This window comes from Juglans microcarpa x Juglans regia, chromosome 6D (genome assembly GCF_004785595.1).
Source record: "Juglans microcarpa x Juglans regia isolate MS1-56 chromosome 6D, Jm3101_v1.0, whole genome shotgun sequence".
NCBI classification, from domain to species: Eukaryota; Viridiplantae; Streptophyta; class Magnoliopsida; order Fagales; family Juglandaceae; genus Juglans; species Juglans microcarpa x Juglans regia.
In genome coordinates this window covers 9,514,031-9,536,127 of record NC_054604.1, presented here as the reverse complement: position 1 = coordinate 9,536,127, position 22,097 = coordinate 9,514,031, and the positions used below count along the sequence as shown (strand labels likewise).

General features: G+C 38.4%; 1 protein-coding gene across 1 annotated transcript in view; it reads right to left on the bottom strand.

The window, feature by feature from the left end:
- LOC121235101 (MADS-box protein CMB1-like) overlaps positions 1–20,381 on the bottom strand; it is a 32,251-nt gene extending 11,870 nt beyond the window's left edge. Inside the window, exon 1 of the mRNA XM_041131335.1 lies at positions 20,107–20,381. Coding sequence (XP_040987269.1) covers positions 20,107–20,291 — 185 coding nt within the window. The 5' untranslated portion in view covers positions 20,292–20,381. The remainder of the gene's footprint in view (positions 1–20,106) is intronic.
- Positions 20,382–22,097: the final 1,716 nt, after the last annotated feature.

Genomic DNA, 22,097 nt, shown 5'->3' with positions numbered 1-22,097 from the left:
ATAAAAGGGCAAAAATGACATTGTTTTGCCCAATTCTGAAGAAGGAATTTTGGAGCCGAGCCGAGTCACCAAGTCGTTCTCTGAGCTGAGATTCAAGCCGTTCTCTGAGCCGAGCCTCGAACGGAGTCATTGACCTAGCCGTTGACCAAGCCGTCGACTTCCGGTTTTCTCCAAAACTCAGTTTGAACCGGCTGAACCGGTTTACTCAATGTCCTGAACCGATTCGTGACAAATTTGTTCAATCGGATCGTTCGAGATCATTTCAAACCCGATCTGGTCGGTCAAAAGCTATTTTGCGCCAAATTTCAAGCCAAAACATTACAGAGCACCTGTTGGTCGAAATTATAGCCATAAATTCTTTGAAAAAGGTAAAACATCAAGGAAAGGTTGTGGATATCCTCGATCGGGGCGTCACTTTTATTATTCTCCTTATTTAAAATATAATAGGAGAATTTCTAGGCTGCCACCTTGGATTAAATCCAAGGGTTGTTATTACTATTAAGTTTGTAATAGTTTTAATTTTTTGCACAGTTGAACTATTATATTTAAATAGTATACATTTATTATTTATACATTCTTCTTGTTGATTAACTTTTAACGTTTATTATTTATGGCACCGAAGAAAAGTATTGATCCCTTAAGGATAGAAAAACTGAATGGAAGGAATTTCTGGGCCTGGAAAAGGCATATAAATTTTCTTCTAACCCATGAAAAACCCTTATATACATTAACAACACCAAAGCCATAGGAAGAAATTGTAGAAAATGATAAAAGTGAAAGTGGGAACAGAGTTGAGAAAGTCTACTTGAAATTGCAGAGAAAGTCTATAGGTTGAGAAAGTCATTGTATGGACTTAAGCAATCTTCAAGGCAGTGGTACTTGAAATTTCACCGACCCATTTTGGAAATGGGATATAAAATGAGTCCACTAGATCATTATGTATATATATATGAAAAAATGATAATAAATTAACATTATTATTATTGTATGTTGATGATATATTACTGACAGCTAATTGTCTAGATATGATGCATGAAACAAAAGAATTCTTGGAATCTAAATTTAAAATGAAAGACATGGGTGAAACCGCTTATATTCTTGGTATAAGAATTTCTAGGGATAGAAATTCAAAACTATTGTATTTAGATAAAAAAAAAATATATAGAAAAAGTGCTTAAAAGATTTGGCATGGAAAATTGTAAATCTTTAAGTACGCATGTTTGCAAAGCTCATACTTTAAATAAAAGTATGTGCCCAAAAAATGAGAAAGAAATAAGTGAAATGCTTAAAGTTCTCTATGCTCAAGCTATGAAAAGCCTCATATATGCAATGACAAGTACCAGATTAGATATTTGTCGTGCAGTAGGATTGGTAAGTAGATTTCAATCCAATCTAGGTAAAGAACATTGGCAAGCAGTGAAGCGTATATTAAGATATTTACAAGTTACCAAAAATTTGAAATTGTGCTTTGGGAACAGTGATCTAGAATTAATCGGCTATGGTGATGCTGATTTTGAAAGTGATATAGATGATAGAAAATATATAACTGGATATATATTTCTATTTGGTGGAACAGTAATTTCTTGAGTAAGTAAGAAACAAGGCTATCTTGCTAAATCTACTATAGAAGCAGAGTATATTATTTGTAGTACTACAGTGAGTAATGCGGTGTTGATAAAATGTTTTTTTGAAAGTTTAAATTTGGGTACATCTACAGAACCAATCAATGTGTTTTGTGATAATCAGTCTGTCATTTCATTGATAAAAAGTGGAACACAGAGTTCCAAGAGAAAACACATTGATGTTCATTATCACTATATTTTAGATATAGTGGAAAGAGGTGAGGTCATGGTTAATTTTATTTCCACGACCGAGATGGTAGCAGATCCGATGACCACACGTTTATCTCTAGAGAAATTCAGAGAACATGTGACTAGAATGGGATTGAGAGAAACTTAGGTGAAGCAATCTCATGATCAACATCCATAACTCAGCAAATTCTGGGGACACCTAGAAAGTTGGAATTATGATGATACCCAAATGAAAATTTTGGTCATTTATAAAGTCACTGATAAGGTGATCAAGAAAAACCTCAGGAATGGCCTTAGGGTGAGTACTTGACAAAATTTCAGTACAAATTGATTAATCAAGTAAAAGGTTGATCATGGTAAAGTTGCTGATAAGGTGGTTAAGAAAAAACTCAGGTGAGTAAGTACTTAACAAAAATTCAGTGCCATTCACTAAAGTTTTAGTGAAATGTGATTTGATTACCCAAGTAAACGGTTAATCATTTGCAAATTCGTTGATAAAGTGATTAGGGAAAACCTCAAGAATAGCCTCTAGAGGAAGTACTTAACGAAAATTCAGCGCAGGTCGATATATGTGTTATGTATTTGGCTGAAGTCGTCAATTGTGACAGGCGTATGGATAATTGATCTAATAACGGGATATGGATTATTGATTCAGTCATAGAGAATTGATATCGTTTACTAATTTCTTTTTTTAGTAAAATGAAGTCACCCATAATATGTGATCAGTGGAAAATGTGTGCGGTCAGATAAGGTAATGACAAAAAATGTGTGCACGTAGAGGCTTGTCATGCTCTAATGCTGATCTGCAAGAGTAGCAGATGATAGTTGAGTAGTAGAAAGCTCAAATATGTACCAAGGTAAAATACTCAACTGGATCATCACCGTTTTGTGTGATCAAATGGGAGATGTTATTCTAAGGGGTGTGATCACCAAACGTTGTAGCCTTGGAATGACACCCTCTAACATATATATATATGTATGTATATATATATAATTGAGTGAATTTGGGTAAATATTTTGATACGGAAAGAGCTCTACTAGGGTTTCTTTCTCTTTTGCATCATACGATTCCGTTACTTTGGGTGCATGGCAGCCGCAGTTGCTAACGCTGGGCGACGTTCCTTTGTAGAACTCACTGTAGTGGTGCCCTAACCTCTCCCAGAGGTTTTCATCCCATCTCGTATGCCTAAGAGCGTGGATGGCGTGTTATACTTTCAGTTTTCGAAAGACGAGATCTCACGTTCGACTAATCCTTTCAAATCTTCCATTATCCTAAAGTTTCTCAAAAACCATCCCTCATTGGATGCCATTAGAGCTTTCATACCCTACTGGTAGGGTCTGGAAGGTACCCTAGTGGTCTCTGCTATGCGGTGTCCTCGCAACGTCTTTATTCGTTTATTGTCTGAGGATGACTTTCTGAAAGAATTGTCTCGTGAAGCTTGCGACATTGATGGAGTTTTCTACTGTGCGTTCCACTAGACCCGATTTTAGTGAAGATGAGGAACCTTCCATGGTTCCGGTTTGGATAGTACTCCCAGGTTTTCCTCCAAACTTCTATCATGAGTCTTTTTACGTATTTTCACTACACCTATTGGTAAGTTCATCAGAAGAGATAATCCTACTTGGTGTGTGACTAGTACGAATGGAGCTTGTTTATGAGTGGAGATGGATGTGGCGATACAACCAATTCCCTTTTTCTGGAGTGGGGTCCCTAGTATGCCCTCGAGCCGTAAACAAGATATTATATATGAAACACTTCATGCTTTCTGTTATAGATGCAAAGTGCAGGGACATAACTCTCGTACATGTCATGCTAGGAATGTTGTGAATGGGGAGAAGTCCTGGGTTTGGCAAAAACGTAATCCTTCTGGAGAGGATCTGAAGGCTAAGGCCCCTGAGAATTAGGTAGTTCAGAATGTTGTGATTTAAAATGAGTTTGAGAAGGAACTAGAGGCAAGGGGGCCATCGAATATTCAGCAGGATATGAGTTTGGTGGTGGTTTTTGAAGTGGCTGGTCAGACAAGTTCTGGAAAGATTATTAATGAGCACCCATTAGTGCAGCCTTCATTGTCTGAGTTGCAGATGGGTGCCCTTCTGAGGGTGCAACCTAGTGACTCTTCGTTGGTTCAGATGCAGAGTGTGGTTTTTTAGGTTAATGGCTAGTTTGGTATGGTTGTACGCCCTCTTATGTCAATTTCGTCCCATGCTAATGAGTTGCAGATTGATGTTTTCCTGCATGTGCAGTCTAATGTTCTTACTTTGGAGTAGACGTGTCTTATGATTCCAATACAGGATGCACTTGCACACCAATTATCTGAGATGGTAACCAAAACAGAGGAAGTGCACCTTGAAGCAGGGGCCTCTCCGTATACTGCAGAGGCACAAGTGCATGAGTGACCTAAAACTAGAGATGAATTTATTTTGGAAGGGATATCGGTTTCAGATCCTGAACCTGATCTCGATTTGGATGTTTTACCTCAGGAGAAGGACTATCATACGGAGTCGGAGGGGGATCTCGTCGCTGAAAAAACATATACGAAAAAACAGTTTGTGAAAGTTAGGAGTTATACTCTGGTTCAAACCTGAACCACTAAATTTTCTTTATGATTGGTTCCATCTTTGTATGGAATATTAGAGGGATTGAAACCTCTAAAGGTCGGCTAAAGAAGTTGATTGGATCTCTGAAACCTGTTATTGTTGTTTTAATGGAACATTTTACTAGTTTTGATCAAGCTCAAAGTTTGATGAGGTGTTTGAATTTTGAGAATGGCACAGCAAATGAAGCTGTTGGTGGGAAAGTTTAGTTATTGTGGAATAATGTCGTAGTGGTTTGAATTGCTGGCATGAGCTCTCAATTTATTTCGGCTCATGTTGAAGCCAGAAATCAAGTCTTTTTATGTCATTTCATTTATGTAAAATGTAATCGGAGCGATAGGCAGAAGTTACAGGCTGATTTGTGCTTGTATCGTATTGGAGTCGAGCCTTGTTTATTTGCAGGTGATTTTAACATTATTCAATCTAACTCTGAAAGGAGGGGAGGTCGTCCTAGGCCTCGGGTTGCTATGGATGAGTTTAATAGCTGGATTGATCAGGGTGATTTGATTGATATGAAAACTCAGGGTAGCAAATACTCCTGGTGTAATGGCCAACAAGGGTTATCCAGGAGTTGGGCGAAACTTGATCGAGTGTTTCTAGATGCTACTTTATTGTTCTTATCTTCCTTGAGGATCATTGCCCGATGCACATTGAATTAATTGCAGACCCTTTCGCTTAAGGCCATTCTCTGTTTCGTTTTCAGCAAATGTGGGTTTATCATCTAGATTTTTTTGACTGTGTGCAGAGGGCTTGGATGGTTCCTATGGCTGGTAGGGGCTTATGGAAGCTTGCTAGTAAATTAAAATAGGTTCAGGTCGCTCTCTGAGAAAGGAATAAGAGGGTGTCGGATGACCTCTCAAATTGCCCATCTTAAGGAGCAGGTGGAAAGGCTTGAAAGCCAGCTCCAACATGAATGGAGTGCCGACGATGATAGGGAGTTAGTCTTGACCTCTCAGGAATTGTCTTCGTGGAGACGTAGGGAGGATATTTATTTGGCTCAGATGGCAAAGTTAAAATGGAAGGTGGAATGTGATAGAAACTCAAAAAAATTTCATGCTTGCTTGGCTAATAAGAGGCACAAGCACAAGCGCATATCTGGCATGAGAGCTGCAGATGGGATCATGTTTGAGTTGCCAAAAGCCATCCATCAGGGAGCGGTAGAGTATTTCTCTGGTTTTCATCAACCGAATTCTCCTCGTGTTTTGCCGAATCTGTCTTATCTTATCTCGCCGATTATTTCAAATGATGATAATGGTCGTATTGATTGTATTCGGTCTATGGATGAAATATTTGCGGCTCTGTCATCTATTCCTTCTAATAGTTCTCCAGGTCCAAATGGTTTTGGTGCAGTTTTTTTAAGAGCTGTTGGGAGATTGTTAAAGTGGATATCTTTGAATCTATTTCAGATTTCTTCCTCTCTAAGAAAATGCCATGTTTCTACTCAGCCTCTTTCATTGTCTTAATTCCGAAGGTTGATGTGCCTACTGGGTTTCATAAGTTCAGACCGATTAGCCTATGTTAGGTGTTCTATAAAATTTGTTCTAAAATTCTTGTTAATCGATTGGTAGGTCTTCTCCCTAGCATGATCTCTCTTTAACAAGGTGCCTTCATTTCGGGACGCAGCATTTTTGAAAATATTTCCCTTAAGTAGGAAATGGTTCATTCTATTAACAAGAAGTCTCATGGTGGCAATATTATTCTCAATGTGGATATGGCGAAAGCGTATGATCGGGTTGATTGGTCTTTCTTGTTGGAGGTCCTTTGCACCTTCAGATTTTCTACTCAAGTTTGTGATTTAATTCGGGCTTTTATCTCAACTCCAAGGTATTCTGTTATGATGAATAGAACCCCTAAGGGATTTTTTCAGGGAGGTCATGGTTTGCCCTAGGGGGATCCTCTTTCCCCTACCTATTCATTATTCTTCAAGAAGTCCTTTCTAGACTTTTTAAGAATAGTGTTGTGGAAAAAAGGTTTGGCCAATTTTCTCAAGCCAGAGGTACGATTCAAATTTCACATCTTATGTATGCTAATGATGTGGTGATCTTCGTGAATGGTAGCACGAGAACTATTCAGGAACTCTTATCTATCTTTCATAAGTATGAGACTTGGTCTAGCCAGAGTATTAATATAGAAAAGACTGTTTTTTTTTCTTAAAAAATTTCTTCAGGTCGTAAGAGAGCTATTAAGCGTATGACTGGTTATTTGGAAAGTTCTTTTCCTTTCAAATATATAGGAGTGCCTATTCTTTCAGCGAGGCTCAAGCAAGTTCACTTGGAGGAGATGGTCATAAAGTCCGTAATAAAATCAGTGGTTAGAAGATGAAGCTTCTCTCTTTGGGAGGTTGTCTTACCCTCTTGAGGCATGTGCTTTCTAGCATGGCTTTTCATTTGTTTGCTGTCCTTCAGGTCCTTAAATCTATTATCAAGGAGCTGCATCGTTTAATGAGCACTTTCTTTTGGGGAAAGGCTAGTGGGAGAGGTAAGAAAAAATGGGTAGCTTGGAAGAACATGTGTCTTCTAGTGGAAGAAGGCGGATTGGGCTTGCGTTACCTAGATGATTTGCAGAAGGCTTTGCATATAAGGTTCGCTTGGAATTTAATCCAAGGTATTTCGTTATGGGCTCGATTCTTCAAAGATAAATATGTGGGTTCTAAACCTTGGCTTCTTATTGATGTGAATAAAGGCACAAGATTTTGGAAAATGATTGCTAAATGTATTCCTTTGGTTCTCGAAAATTCTAAGTGGCAACTCAGGGAAGGCAACCTTTTCTTCTCGTATGATAAGTGGCGGGATCAGGGTCTCTTGTATTCTGATCTTCGGGTGGTGGGTAGTCCTTTACTTAAAGTTAAGGATTGTCAACTGTCAAATTCGTGGGATGTGGACTGTTTGGTTATTTTGGTGGGCCAGGATCATGTGAATAATATTCTGGAATCTTTAGCAGTTTGCAAGGAATGATCGAATATATTGGTATGGATGAAGCAAGATAGTGGTTTCTTCTCTACAAAATCAGAGTGGGATTGTATCTGTATTAGGGGCTCTACTATGAATTGGCATCCTTGGATATGGCATAAATTGCTCCCTTTGAAGGTTTCGGTTTCTATGTGGAAGGCTTGGCAAAGTGCTTTTAGTGTGGATGATCGTCTCCGTCATGTAGGGGTACCGATTGTTTCCAAGTGTGATTGCTGTGATGCTGGTAATTACTAGGATCAAAATCATGTTTTGTTTGAAGGAGATTTTGCTGCTCGGATGTGGTGCTATCTTTGGGTTACCGCTTTGTGGTAATTGGAAAGAGACAGTGTCCCTTTGGTTTCATCGTGCGTCTTCCTCTTCTCAAGTTGGTATTATTTTGGGCCTCCTTCCTTCATTTCTTTCTTGGCGTCTTTGGCGCCATAGATGTGTAGCTCGCATGGAAGGTCGGCTTGAGCCTTTTAGTTTGGTTTGGCAATCGATTGTTCATGAGATTCACTCAATCTGCCAGGACATTCACAAAGTTTCGAAATGCTCTAGGCAAGATTCTCAGATTTTCCAATCTTTGCTTATCTCGCCTCTTGTTTCGCCAAAGCAATGCTCGAGCTTGGTGGCTTGGCGCAAACCCTCTCAAGGTCATTTTAAGTTAAATACGGATGGTAGTAGCTTTGGGAATCCTGGGCCATTTGGGGTAGGTGGTATTATTAGAGAGTATCATGATAATTTAATTCATGCTTTTGCCTCTCCTCTTGGTGTTGGTTCGAATTATAGAGTTGAATTATTAGCTCTACTGTATGGCCTTAAAGCTTGCAAAACTCTGAGGATTGGTTACGTGGAAGTTGAACTAGACTCGCAAGTGGTGGTTTCGTGGTAGAAACAATGGAGATGTAGGGTTTGGTATCTTGAGGATTTTTGGGAGGAGATTCTTGATCTTTTGGATTTAATGGTCTGTTCTGTATGTCATGTCTTCAGATAGGGTAATAAAGCTGTTGATTGGCTTGCAAAGTATGGTGTGCTTCGTCACATATGGAGCAACAAGTAATTGGGGAAGTGTCGAGATTGCTGAGAGGTTTAATCTGCTTGGACAATGTAACATCCCGTATTTTAGTGTATTTTTATTGAATGATTATTTTTATTTTATTCAAAATTATTCTCTTGTTTTAAAATTATTGGATTTTAATTGGATTATTTTTAATATTTTTAATTGGTAAAAATTAACTTTTATGTGCTTTCTTAATATTTATTTATTGTAGTGCATTTAAATTATTTTTCATATTTAATTAATTACTGTGGGATTTAATTATTTCAATTTGACTTTACCATTACGTTTAAATTATTTTATTTAACTTGAGGTTTTGAAATCGTTTCCGTTGGATCATTTTTGTGACCCAAGTTATGAGGATTGGACCTCATTTCTTTTCCCTCCATTTTTCTTTCCTCTCCTTTTCTTTTCTTTCTTTTCTTTTTTCTTTTTTTCCTCCTTATTTCCCCTCCCCGCGCACGGACCCAGCTCCCTCTCTCTCCCCGTGTCCGTCACCTTCACCCAGACCGCCGCCGTTGCGCCGCCGTGCGCGACGCCGGCCGACCAGCTCCCCCTCCATCCGGCGACCTCAACCCCCAAATCCCAGCCCCTACCTCGCCGCCGGTAGCCTGCACGCACCCCACGAAGCCGCGGCATTCTTTACCCCATTGTGCCGCCATCGCACCACCATTGGCCACCATCTTCTTACCACATCATCCTCTACCTCTTGGCAACCCATTGGACCCAACCCCAGCTCCGATCCACCACCGGTGAAGCTCCACCATCTACATTTCCGATTTGGGTATTTTGGTCTCCTACTGCCCATTGCGCCGCCACCCACGGCCAACCTCCACCATCACTAGCTTCACCGACCTCCCTAGGCCCTACCCTATCATTTTTGGGTCTTCGTTTGTCTTCGTTGAAAAGTGGGTATCTGTGACCCACGGCCACAGTGTATTTTACACTGTTCTGTAGCTGTTTTTCCACTTCTTGCGGCTTCGTGATCCTTCGAAAATTGCTTTATAGCATTGTAAGTATTTCTCCAAAGAACTTTCGTAATTTAAATGTATTTTTGCACTAACCCATTTCACTGTATTTTTGGCATGCCGGACTGAGTCCGAGGAGTTCGGGGGTCGGATGGATTTGTGATTGGAGTTGTTTGGTTGGTTTGGTTTATTTGGTTTGGTTATTGATGAGTTGTTTTGATTGGATTTGTTGGGATTGGTTCTGGATGGACGTTGGATTGGTGTTGGTACATGTGCATTTCATTATTTCATGCATGATTATGTTTGTAAAGAAAACTGAGTTTTCGTGTATTGCATTTCATGTTCATGTGTTTATGAAAACTGGGTTTTCATGTGAGAATGGATTTTGGGTGCGTGTGTAACACGACCCCAAGCCGAGATGGGGTATTATCTCAGTGGAGCTCTTCTAGTTACTCGGGAGCGGAATATAATGAGTAACGTCCCCTGGATTGTCGCCGGGCGACAATGGGATTCGGACGAGATGGTCTCGTGCCGACTCCGTGGTCCTTCTGCTGGCGGGGACCAGAGGATGTCTGGCCACGTACGCGCTGGGCGCGGAACTGGGCATCGCTCGTTGCGTAGTGTGGGTGCTTGGCCATGTACGCGCTGGGCACAGAACTAAGCGCCGCTACGAAGCCAGGACGTGCGGATGGTCCATAGGGGAGGCCATGGTGCATATGGAATTAATGCACTATTTTCTAGGAAAATAGTGAGAGTTGGATTTCTGGGTAAATCATTTTCTGGGAAAATGTTTTACGGATATTTTGGGCCATAATGGGATTTTGGCGTGTGTTGGAAAATTATCATTTTCGGAGAAAATGATGTCTTGTGGAAAAAAAACATATTTCATCATGTGCATGCATGTTAGTTGCATTTAATGCATTTTATATTACGTTGTTATTTGGGGTCATACTTACATGCGATACCATTTTGTGGTAACGCAGATTTTGATGCAGATGAGGAGGAGGAGGGCGAGCCTGAGGAGACGGCTCCGCCTGAGGAGTGATCTGGGATCACTCGTTTGTTTATCTGAAACTATTGTAATATATTTTATGGATGACTGTATAACTGCTATTTAAATTTTTACTGATGTTTGATTGTAAATAAATTCTGGTACTTAGTTGACTATCCGCTGCGTTATTTTATTTGTACACTGTTGCATGTACACACACTGGCACTTCGTTGGGATGTGTGATCGTGTTGTCACCATCCTGGTGTCTCAATCCCTGTATATTTATATAAGGGGGATTGGGGGCGTCACAGGTGGTATCAGAGCAGTTCGACTCTGGGTAAAACCACATATCCCTTAGGATAGTACCAGAAAATTATTTTTATTATTATTTTAAAATAATAAAATTTTTGTTTAAGTGGTGTAAGTTAAGTTATTTATTTTATATTATGAGTTTATTGCAATTTTATTTTTTGTTAATTGATGTTATTTGATTTTATTGCTTTAATTAGTGTTTACCTTTGGTTGAGTATGGTTTTATTGGCTTTATTTATTTTATTGTATAATAATTCTGTTGTTTATTTATTTTATTGTATAATAATTTTGTTGTTTATTTATTTATTTGTATGTCATTTTAATTTAATTGTTTTATTTTATGGCGGATTATTTTGTTGTTTTATTTATTTTATGGTGAACTACTTCATTGGTTTTATGCATTTTGTCGTATGTTTTTTTATTTATGGAATTTTATTTTATTTTGTTTTGTTCGAAATTGAAAGGCGGTTTAAGGGTTATGTTATGACAGGAAGATGGTACAACTGAGAAGGCCATTGTTAGGCTTAAACATTGGTATAGTAGGCCTGAACTCTTGGTGATTGGTTGTTTTAATATCAAGGCTTGAACATCAGGGTCTGGGTGAACTCTTTGGATTAGGTACTCAAATTGCTGCTAAGGAGGGGAATAGTTTTTAATTGCTTAGGATAATTGAGGATTTAGGTTCCATAGAATTTAGGTAATGATCTTTGGGGTAGGAGGTTGTAAGTTCAATGAATTTCAAGGTTAGATTTATGAGGAGATTCATCTAAGGTTTGAGGCCCCATAGTTTTTAGAAAATAAGTTATGAGATTTAAGCTGGTAGGTTCAACAAGCAATTAAGGGATTACTTAGATCAAAAGTTTTTGATCTTGCCGACCTCGATAAGCAATTTGATAACATTTGGGGTTTTAGAATTTACAAGTTTTATAAAGCGAATGTTTTAGATTTAAGTTCATCGATCTTGAGGATTTCAGGAAATGATTTATATCTGGGTTAAGATTTTAGAATTGCAGAGTTGAATGACTGAATTAAAATAGGATTGATATGAGTTAAGTTACTGATATGAGAATTTTTTAGGGAAGAATTTCTTTGGAGATGGAAGATGTTGATCTAGTTCGGTTAATAATTGTTTTTAGCATGAGGTTACAGTGTCAGGTTGAGGATTTAATTTATATCAATTTTAAGGATAATAGATGGTAATGATTTAAGAAATGATCCTTATTGATTTTGAGGATGTAGGTCTAGTGATGGATATGGTTATGATGATCACCTGCACGTTTGAAGGATTATTGGTTTTGGCTAAGGGAGCGTAAGATTGATGTATAGTAGTGGTGAGTGGTTATGGATTTTGGAGAGTATAGGTCCTAGTCTCATTTGGTTTGGAAGAAGTGGTTTTGGTTGGTGTGGAAGAGGAGTCGACACAATAGTAGTAATTCAAGAGACCTTGGCTTGGAGTTTTTGGTGAGTTGATCGAAGTGTGCAATTGAAGTGAGTTACTCAATGAATCATGGTTAGGAATAGTTATTGTGATTATCTTCAGGAATTAATTGTGACTTGAGGTTACTTAGGAATTTAAATTTTGAGGTTATACTTTCTTTGGAGATTGAGCATCCAGTTGGTTGAATTAAGGACATTGTTATTTAACTTGAAGAGAGATTGATGGGTCGTCATATTTGGTGTATGAAAAGATCTTCGAAGTTGAAGCTTAGGCATCAACAGTGGATAATATGATCAAGTATGTGGGTTAATAAAGCATTAGGATCCTTGGGTGTTGTGCAATGGCTTTTGGTGGATTGAATATTTGAGCAGTATGGCTTGCCTTGAGGTTTAATAGTGATGTACTATTGAAGGAACTAATTGTGTTAATACTAGCTTATAGGAGTAGACGTAGCTGGGCGAGTTACCAAGGAGGTTTTGTTAATGTTTTGGTGAAGTCAATGGTGGTTCGTTGTGAGTTTAGTCACCGTTAGATTAGATGTTGTTTAGAATGTAGATGATGAGCTTTCGGGTTTAGGTTGTTAGGTAGAAGTCTCTAGGCACTCTTTTTGATTCGCTAGGTTGGAATTGAGTCTTTTAAAGTATGTTTCTTATCTTAGAGGAGATGAGTGTATTTTGGGTTGAGGTTGTTTATTTTCAATTTGGGATGCTGAGGTTGTTTGATATTGGGTTTCTGTCTTTGATCATGGATGTATTTTATAGAATTTGATTTTGATCAAGACAGCAGAGTTAATTGAGGAATTTGAGTTATAACTCGTGGTTTTGGGAGAGAGTATTTTTCTACCAAATTGTGATAAGAGTTTTGGTTAGTAGGAATGGAGCCACCTTGTACTCAATGGTGTTAGTTTCATGAGGACGTAAGTTTTATGCATGTGGCGAATATCAGAGTGCGCAGCAGAAGCGTGGTATTTTTGTTGTAGTCAGGAGTTCAAATTATGCTGATTTGAAGAATTAATGGTGACTTGAATTTTGAGAAGATACTTGTAATTGGAGATTAATCATCTGGTTGTGCAAAATCTGTTACTGATGGTTAACATTGGAAGTGGCTAAGGTTTCCAATAGTAGAATTCAATGAAGGTTTAGAAGTTGGAGCATAGGAGTTGATTGAGGTTGGCACATATTATTGTATGGATCTATTGATCATTGAAATTTATTGGATGTTGTATTAAGGTTCTCGAGAAAATGAGATTTTGGATAGCATAGTCACCCTGGGATTACGGGGCGTGATGTGTCATTGGGGGACTAAAATGAGTATGTTGGATATCGTTATGTTTATTGAGAAATGTGCCACGTGCCGTTAAGTTAAGGCTGAGCATCAAGGTAGACTTCAACCTCTCCCTATTCCAGAGTGGAAGTGAGATGATATTTCTATGGATTTTGTTGTGGGTTTGCTGAGGACTCCTAGTGGGAAGAACTCAATTTGGGCGATTGTTGATTGGTTGATCAAGAGTGCTCATTTCTTGCCCATTAATAATACTGACTCTTTGGGTAAGTTGACTCGATTATATGTCAAGGAAATAGTGTGTTTGCATGGAATACCCAAGAGTATCGTGTCAGATCGGGACTCGCGATTCACGTCCCATTTCTGGAAGAGTTTGCAGGCAGCATTAGGCACTAAATTGAAGTTTAGTTCGGCGTATCACCCCCAAACGGACGGCCAATCAGAGCGTACTATTCAGACTCTGGAGGATATGTTGCGGTCTTGTGTCATGGAATTCCCAGGAAGTTGGGAGAATCACTTACCGCTTATTGAGTTCTCTTATAATAACAGTTTTCATTCCTCCATTCAGATGGCCCCGTATGAAGCTTTGTATGGAAGGAAGTGTAGATCGCCCTAGTGTTGGGATGAAAGTTGGCGAGAGCAAACTGTTTGGGCCTGAGATAATTCAAGAAATGAATGATCAAGTTCAGTTTATAAGGACTAAATGGCAGAAGCGCAAAGTCGCCATAAGAGTTACGCAGATACACGAAGAAGAGACTTATCCTTTGAAGAATGTGATTGGGTTTATCTTAAAGTCTCTCCTATGAAAGGCGTTAAGCGCTTTGGTAAGAAAGGAAAGCTTAATCCAAGATATGTCGGCCATTTTCAGATCGTAGAGAAAGTTGGGTTTGTTGCTTATAGAGTGGCATTGCCGGACTATTTTGGTGGTATGTTCTTAGTCTGCTCTTAGTTGAATCTTATTCCTGTCTTAGTCTTAATGTTGACCTTACCAATTTCGAGGACGAAATTTTTTTAAGGGGGGGAGGATGTAACACCCCGTATTTTAGTGTATTTTTATTGAATAATTATTTTTATTTTATTCAAAATTATTCTCTTGTTTTAAAATTATTGGATTTTAATTGGATTATTTTTAGGATTTTTAATTGGTAAAAATTAATTTTTATGTGCTTTCTTAATATTTATTTATTGTTGTGCATTTAAATTATTTTTCATATTTAATTAATTACTGTGGGATTTAATTATTTCAATTTGACTTTACCATTACGTTTAAATTATTTTATTTAACTTGAGGTTTTGAAATCGTTTCCATTAGATCATTTTTGTGACCCAAGTTATGAGCATTGGACCTCATTTCTTTTCCCTCCATTTTTCTTTCCTCTCTTTTTCTTTTCTTTCTTTTCTTTTTTCTTTTTTTCCTCCTTATTTCCCCTCCCCGCGCGCGGACACAGGTCCTTCTCTCTCCCTCTCTCTCCCCGTGTCCGTCACCTTCACCCAGACCGCCGCCGTCGCGCCGCCGTGCGCGACACCGCCTGGCCGACCAGCTCCCCCTCCCTCCGGCGACCTCAACCCCCAAATCCCAGCCCCTACCTCGCCGCCGGTAGCCTGCACGCACCCCATGAAGCCGCGACATTCTTTGCCCTGTTGCGCCGCCGTCGCACCACCATTGGCCACCATCCTCTTACCACATCATCCTCGACCTCTTAGCAACCCATTGGACCCAACCCCAGCTCCAATCCGCCACCGGTGAAGCTCCACCATCTATATTTCCGATTTGGGTATTTTGGTCTTCTACCGCCCATTGCGCCGCCACCCACGGCCAACCTCCACCATCACTAGCTTCACCGACTTCCCTAGGCCCTACCCTATCATTTTTGGGTCTTCGTTTGTCTCCGTTGAAAATTGGGTATCTGTGACCCACGGCCACAGTGTATTTTACACTGTTCTGTAGCTGTTTTTCCACTTCTTGCGGCTTCGTAATCCTTCGGAAATTGCTTTATAGCATTGTAAGTATTTCTCCAAAGAACTTTCGTAATTTAAATGTATTTTTGCACTAACCCATTTCACTGTATTTTTGGCATGCCGGACTGAGTCCGAGGAGTTTGGGGGTCGGATGGATTTGTGATTGGAGTTGTTTGGTTGGTTTGGTTTATTTGGTTTGGTTGTTGATGAGTTGTTTTGATTGGATTTGTTGGGATTGGTTCTAGATGGACGTTGGATTGGTGTTGCTACATGTGCATTTCATTATTTCATGCATGATCATGTTTGTAAAGAAAACTGGATTTTCGTGTATTGCATTCATGTTCATGTGTTTATGAAAACTAGGTTTTGATGTGAGAATAGATTTTGTGTGCGTGTGTAACACGACCCCAAGCCGAGATGGGGTATTATCTCGGTGAATCTCCTCTGGTTACTCGGGAGCGGAATATACTGAGTAACGTCCCCTGGATTGTCGCCGGGAGACAATGGGATCGGACGAGATGGTCTCGTGCCGACTCTGTGGTCGTTCTGCTGGCGGGGACTAGAGGATGTCTGGCCACGTACGCGCTGGGCGCGGAACTGGGCATCGCTCGTTGCGTAGTGTGAGTGGTTGGCCATGTACACGCTGGGCGCGGAACTAAGCACCGCTACGAAGCCAGGACGTGCGGATGGTCTATAGGGGAGGCCATGGTGCATATGGAATTAATGCACTATTTTCTGGAAAAATAGTGCGAGTTGGATTTCTGGGTAAATCATTTTCTGGGAAAATGTTTTACGGATATTTTGGGCCAAAATGGGATTTTGGCGTGTGTTGGAAAATTATCATTTTCGGGGAAAATGATGTCTTGTGGAAAAAAAACATATTTCATCATGTGCATGCATGTTAGTTGCATTTAATCCATTTTATATTACGTTGTTATTTGGGGTCATACTTACCTACGATACCATTTTGTAGTAACGCAGATTTTAATGCAGATGAGGAGGAGGAGGGCGAGCCTGAGGAGACGGCTCTGCCTGAGGAGTGATCTGGGATCACTCGTTTGTTTATCTGAAACTATTGTAATATATTTTATGGATGACTGTATAACTGCTATTTAAATTTTTACTGATGTTTGATTGTAAATAAATTCTGGTACTTAGTTGACTATCCGCTACGTTATTTTATTTGTACACTGTTGCATGTACACACACTGGTACTTCGTTGGGATGTGTGACCGTGTTGTCACCATCCTGGTGTCTCAATCCCTGTGTATTTATATAAGGGGGATTGGGGGCGCCACAGACAAGCTGGGTCTTCCCTCGTTACGCTGTCGCTAATTTTTATTGCTTTTGTTGTTGCTTTTTTTACTTTTTATTCAGGCTTGTTTAGTTTTTTTTAAGTATTGTTGGTTTTTTGTTTTAAGCTTGTTAGAATTTGTTTTTTGCTGGTTTTATTAGGTTCTTTAGCTTATTTTGACACTTGGTTTTGGATTAGTTTAGAGCGTTATATCTTGTAAACCCCCAAGTGTAATGATGTTACCGCAGTATTCATCCGCCATAAATAATGGCTTATTAATAAACTTGAGACGGGACCGCTATATGTGTAGCTACCAGCTCTTCTTAAATATATATATATATATATAATAGCTATTAATATTCACGCATGATATACATGAATTTAATGTTCACGTAAGCCTATATATATAGGCTGAGTGTGTAATCTATGAACCGGCATGAATGCACCAGACCTTTGAATAATTTCCTCTAAAAACCTTTAATTCCATACCTCCATGTATATATATATTATCTCTATGGATCTTTATATAATCAAGTTCAACATACTGATCAATAGTCCATCCTTATCTTCGTTAATCAAAGATCTTTTCCCGGAAAATCGTAGAAAACACATTATAATTTCTATTAATCCATCCATCTGTTCCTAATTCTCAAATCAACCCTATACCTCTTTTGCCCAATTCACAATGAATATTAACAACTGAACCTAGCTAGGTAAATTTCCTTAAAAGTCAAACTAACATGGAATATTTTTTTTATAAGATGTTGTTCTAATAAAACTAAAACCACATGAGCTTTGTGTTATGGATCAAAGAAACAAACTGATAAAGGAGGTCCCTTCTCCTGATCTCTATAAATGGTTATAAACATGATAAATATAGCTAGATTGAAGTTAGAATGCCCTACATAAAGTTCACTCTTAAGGAAGAAATTAATTATAAACTAATTAATGGGCTTATAAACCATAAAGCCCTAACGCACTAGCACTTTAAGGTAGTTTAAAACATTCCAAGACACACACACATTACTAGGCATGCCCTCTAGGCAAAATTCATTTTTTTATTTTTATTTTTATTTTTCTAACATCTTAAAACATTTTTAAAAAATAAAAAGAATATCAATACACTAATAGTCACTTCTTTAATCAGTAAGTAAAAAATTTTTAAAAATACTAAATACATGAGCTGTCAAAATGAGAGGGTCAAATGAGGAGGCATACTAGCATTATTCATATATATATATATATATATATATATATATATATATATATATATATATAAGATAAAGAAAATTAGATGCATGCATGCCTCAATATTTTTATTACATAATTTACTCCTTAACACAAGAATCAAGAAAGAAAGCATTAATTAATCCTACAAACAAACTACTAATTGGCAAAGTTTAATTTAAAGCATTGAGAAAAATAATTTACCATTTTTTCCTTCTCTGAAAGCTCTATGTATATCGGAATCATGTCTTTATTTTTTCTCATAATTATATAATTTTAAAAAGAGCATTGCTTGGTACAAGCGGTTTGGCACACCAAACTGCGTACCACACTGACATGACTTTTTTTTTATTGAAAAGAGAAATAAAAGAAGAAAAATTTTGAGAGAAGAAGACGATCATATGTCTCACAAAAAGCATTTCCATCTTTAACTCGCACCGTTTTATTAAATGGATGTCTTACATGTCAGCATTGGTGAGCAAATTTACTTGCAAGAATTATTTTCCTTTTAAAATTCTCATTTAATCTTTAGTGACCTAGCTCTATATATATATATATGGGAATCATGTTGTTATAGATTCAGCTGTAATATTAACGGATGGAAGGTTGATTGATTAGCCATATATATAACATGTTACAAAAATGTAGGGGTGAAAATCGATTGTTTCGGTTTGGTTTATTGAAACTGACAACTACTATATATGGATAAAACTAGTCGAAACTGACCGATAAAGGGGGAGAAAACCGACGTTGGGTGTTCCCGGTTGGTCGTCAATGTCCCTTCGGCGTTGCAAATGGTTCAAAACTCAGAAATGAAGGTGCGATGAGAGAGAGAGATGACTCGACATCGCAAAGAGAGAGAGAGAGATGTGAGGTGCGATGAGAGAGAGAGAGAGATGCACGGTAGACGATGAAGGGAGAGAGAGAGAGAGAGAGAATCGGGAGAAGAAGAAGAAGAAGAATGGAAGAGGGGGTATTAAATCCTAAATTGAAATGACGCCATTTGGGGTCCATTTCATTCTAATTTTTTTTGTAAACAATACATCGTTTTATCTAAAATATAATATATATATATATATAATTGGCCAATTCAGCAGTTTGAATCAGATGTAAACTGGAATTATACCGGTCGACGTCAGTTTTAACTCATTTCTACCGTCGGCCGACCGGTTCTCTGCCAGTTTCCGCCGGTTCAATACTCCGGCCTGTTTGAACAATTTTTGTACACCCCTAAAAAATTATGTACCCCGTGCATACAGCTAATTACAAAACAAATATTCAATAGCATGAAAAGATCAGTAAACAATACAATTACCACTTTAATTTCTGTTTGAATGATAATTATGTATATATGGTGGGAGTTTAAAGGCAAAAACACATGGATGCAGCAGAAGGAAAAAAAAATAAAAAATCCTGAGAAAGCTAACTAATTAGGAAGGAAAAGTTCCAATTTAGCCACGGAGTTTCTTAAAGTAATTGGGTTGTACATCAAACTAAAGTATTCTACTCTGGTTATTAGCGTCCGTTAAAATTTGCAGCTTTAAGAGCAGCCTTCTCTCTCTCCATCCAAAAACTCTTCTACTGCACAAACTGCAGCGTACTTACAAATCACCTCTCACCGAATCACAACAGTAACAAAGTACTGTTGATGCCTCTTTTATTGATTAAGTACTGCATATAGTAGTTATGGTTTCCTATAGTCTAACAAAATAATAGTTAGGTCAAGTACTTTCTCCTGCCTAGCTTGTTCTTGTTCTCAGCCAATGACTTGGCTAGTCTCTATATTTCAAGGTGGAAGAAATAGAGAAGATGGATTAAAAAAGCGAAAAACAAAAAAAAAAAAAAAAAATCTTGTGTACTTTTTCAATTTTGTTATCCTTGATCTTCAGATTATTGAAGTTATCTTTACAAAAACAAAGATAAGATCATATCAATACCTAAACCAAAATATTTAGTTAAATTCAAAATCAGAGAAAAGGTGGAGATCAGAAGGGGCATGCCTTTTTTGTTTCTAATAGGCATTTGTAACTCATGAAACTGCATCATAAAAGCACGGATCTTGGAGAAAAGCAAGTCACAAGCACCATTAAAGAAGAAAACACATACAGATTCACACAGAGATGCATATACAGATCAGAGTTTTAGAGCCAAGGAAAAGGAAAAGAAAAAACTAAGATGAAAAATGATCGAGAGAGAGAGAGAGAGAGAGAGAGAGAGAATTGTACTTGGAGCTGCTACAGAACTCATAGAGCTTTCCACGGTTGGAGAAAATGATGAGAGCAACCTCGGCTTCACAGAGAACTGAAAGCTCATAGGCCTTCTTGAGCAGCCCATTTCTTCTCTTAGCAAAAGTCACCTGCCTATTGATTTTGTTCTCTATTCTCTTAAGCTCAACTCTTCCCCTCCCCATCTATCTCCTTTTTTTTTTCTTTTTTTTCTCTCTTGAACACACGCCTTTTCCAGTCCTAGTTAAAGGATGAGCAAACTTTGTTAAAGAGTACGTGCGTTTAGGATACCAAAAAGGATAAGAAATGGAACCGCAAGAGAAATGGAAAACTACAGCGTACTTGGTCGACTGCGTTACGAAGTTTGTCTCTTTTCATCTCTATACTTTCCGTATATTGTACGTAGAGCATCTTACAGATATACCTACGGCTGAGGTTTGATCTGTTCCCCTTCATAGCCCATGTTATTCACTGTTTCATCAGACATGTCCACCTGGAACTGTCTCTGACCAAGCCTGACACACGCACACGCATATATTCATTGTCATTTTACTAGGTAATATCTAGATTACTTTCCAATGTCTGTTGGGCGTCAGCAAGAGCCCTAAAGGTGACAGTACACGTGTCGACTCCTCGGCAGTGAATATCTTTTCTGACTAAGATATATACGTGCAAAACTGATTGGCAAAAACTACTTTATAACTGAGGAGGGATAACCTTTTATTGTTAATTACAATATTAGTACTAATTACCAAGTTTTCATTTCTTTACAAATGGAGTCTTAGATTTTCATTTAGAAAAATTCTATCTGCAAGTACTTGTGTAGAGGACACAACTCCCACAATATCAGTGGTATAGCATGGTTTGATTTATAAGAGAAAATTAATAATTTTTATTTTTATTTTTTGCAAATAACAGATTTCGATCATTTAATAATGTAAATGATGAAAAGATGGAGTGTAGTCCTCAATAAGTATACAAACTTCCGAGCAATTAAGAGCAAACTTTGCCAAATGATGGGCAATTACATTAACTTCTCTAGGGACATGTTGAATAGACCAGTTACGAGTCTTGGAGAGCATGAGCTTGATATCTCTAATAACAATTCCGATAGAACTCCAGCTATCTTCATTGTGTTGAATAGTCTTCACCATAGCAAGAGAGTCACCTTCTAGAATGATATGGTGTAGCCCCAACTCAACACCAAAGGAGGTAGCTCTATGTGCAGCTACTACTTCCCCTAGAAGTGGATTAGGATTCAGAGGCATAGAAGAACATAATGAGGCTATGATGGAGCCAGCTGAATCCATGATGACCACACCAATTCCCAGTTTCGAGTTGCCTTTATCAATGGTTGCATCTCAATTAACTTTGAAAAATTTTGATGGAGGAGCAGACCATTGGGTGTTAGGTGGCGCATGGACCTTAACCTATTTTACCCAACCCTCTAAGGATCCAATAGAAAGCATCTCTATGTGAGCTTGCTTGGATACTTGAGAAGGAGGATGAAACTGCTGCTCAAATAGCCAAGTGTTCCTTCTATGCCAAATTGTTTTGGCAACTTCAGTGATTTCCAAACGGGATAGTTGGTCTATGATAGGCATCAGAATGTCCTTAAAAGAACCATCCATGATACACAGTTTTTGTATCCTTCTTGAAATCATAGACCACACATCTTAAACTGTTCTACAGGACTAGAGAGCATGAGAAACTGATTCAGGGTAAAGGGAACATATTGGACAAAGGGGTGACTCCACCACTTTTCCTTTGTGTAGGTTTAGATTAGTGGTAAGGGACTCACTGGCTGCTCTCCAAAGAAAGGATTTCATGGCATAGGGTGCCTAGATACCCCAGATTTTGTTCCAAAACCTCGAGGTGGAAGCCTGGCCTGATGACTGCCCCATTCTGTCCTCTTTTATGGTGCCTTGTGAGTGATAGGCACTTCTCATTGAAAACTTACCATCGCCTGAACATCTCTAAGTTAATAGATC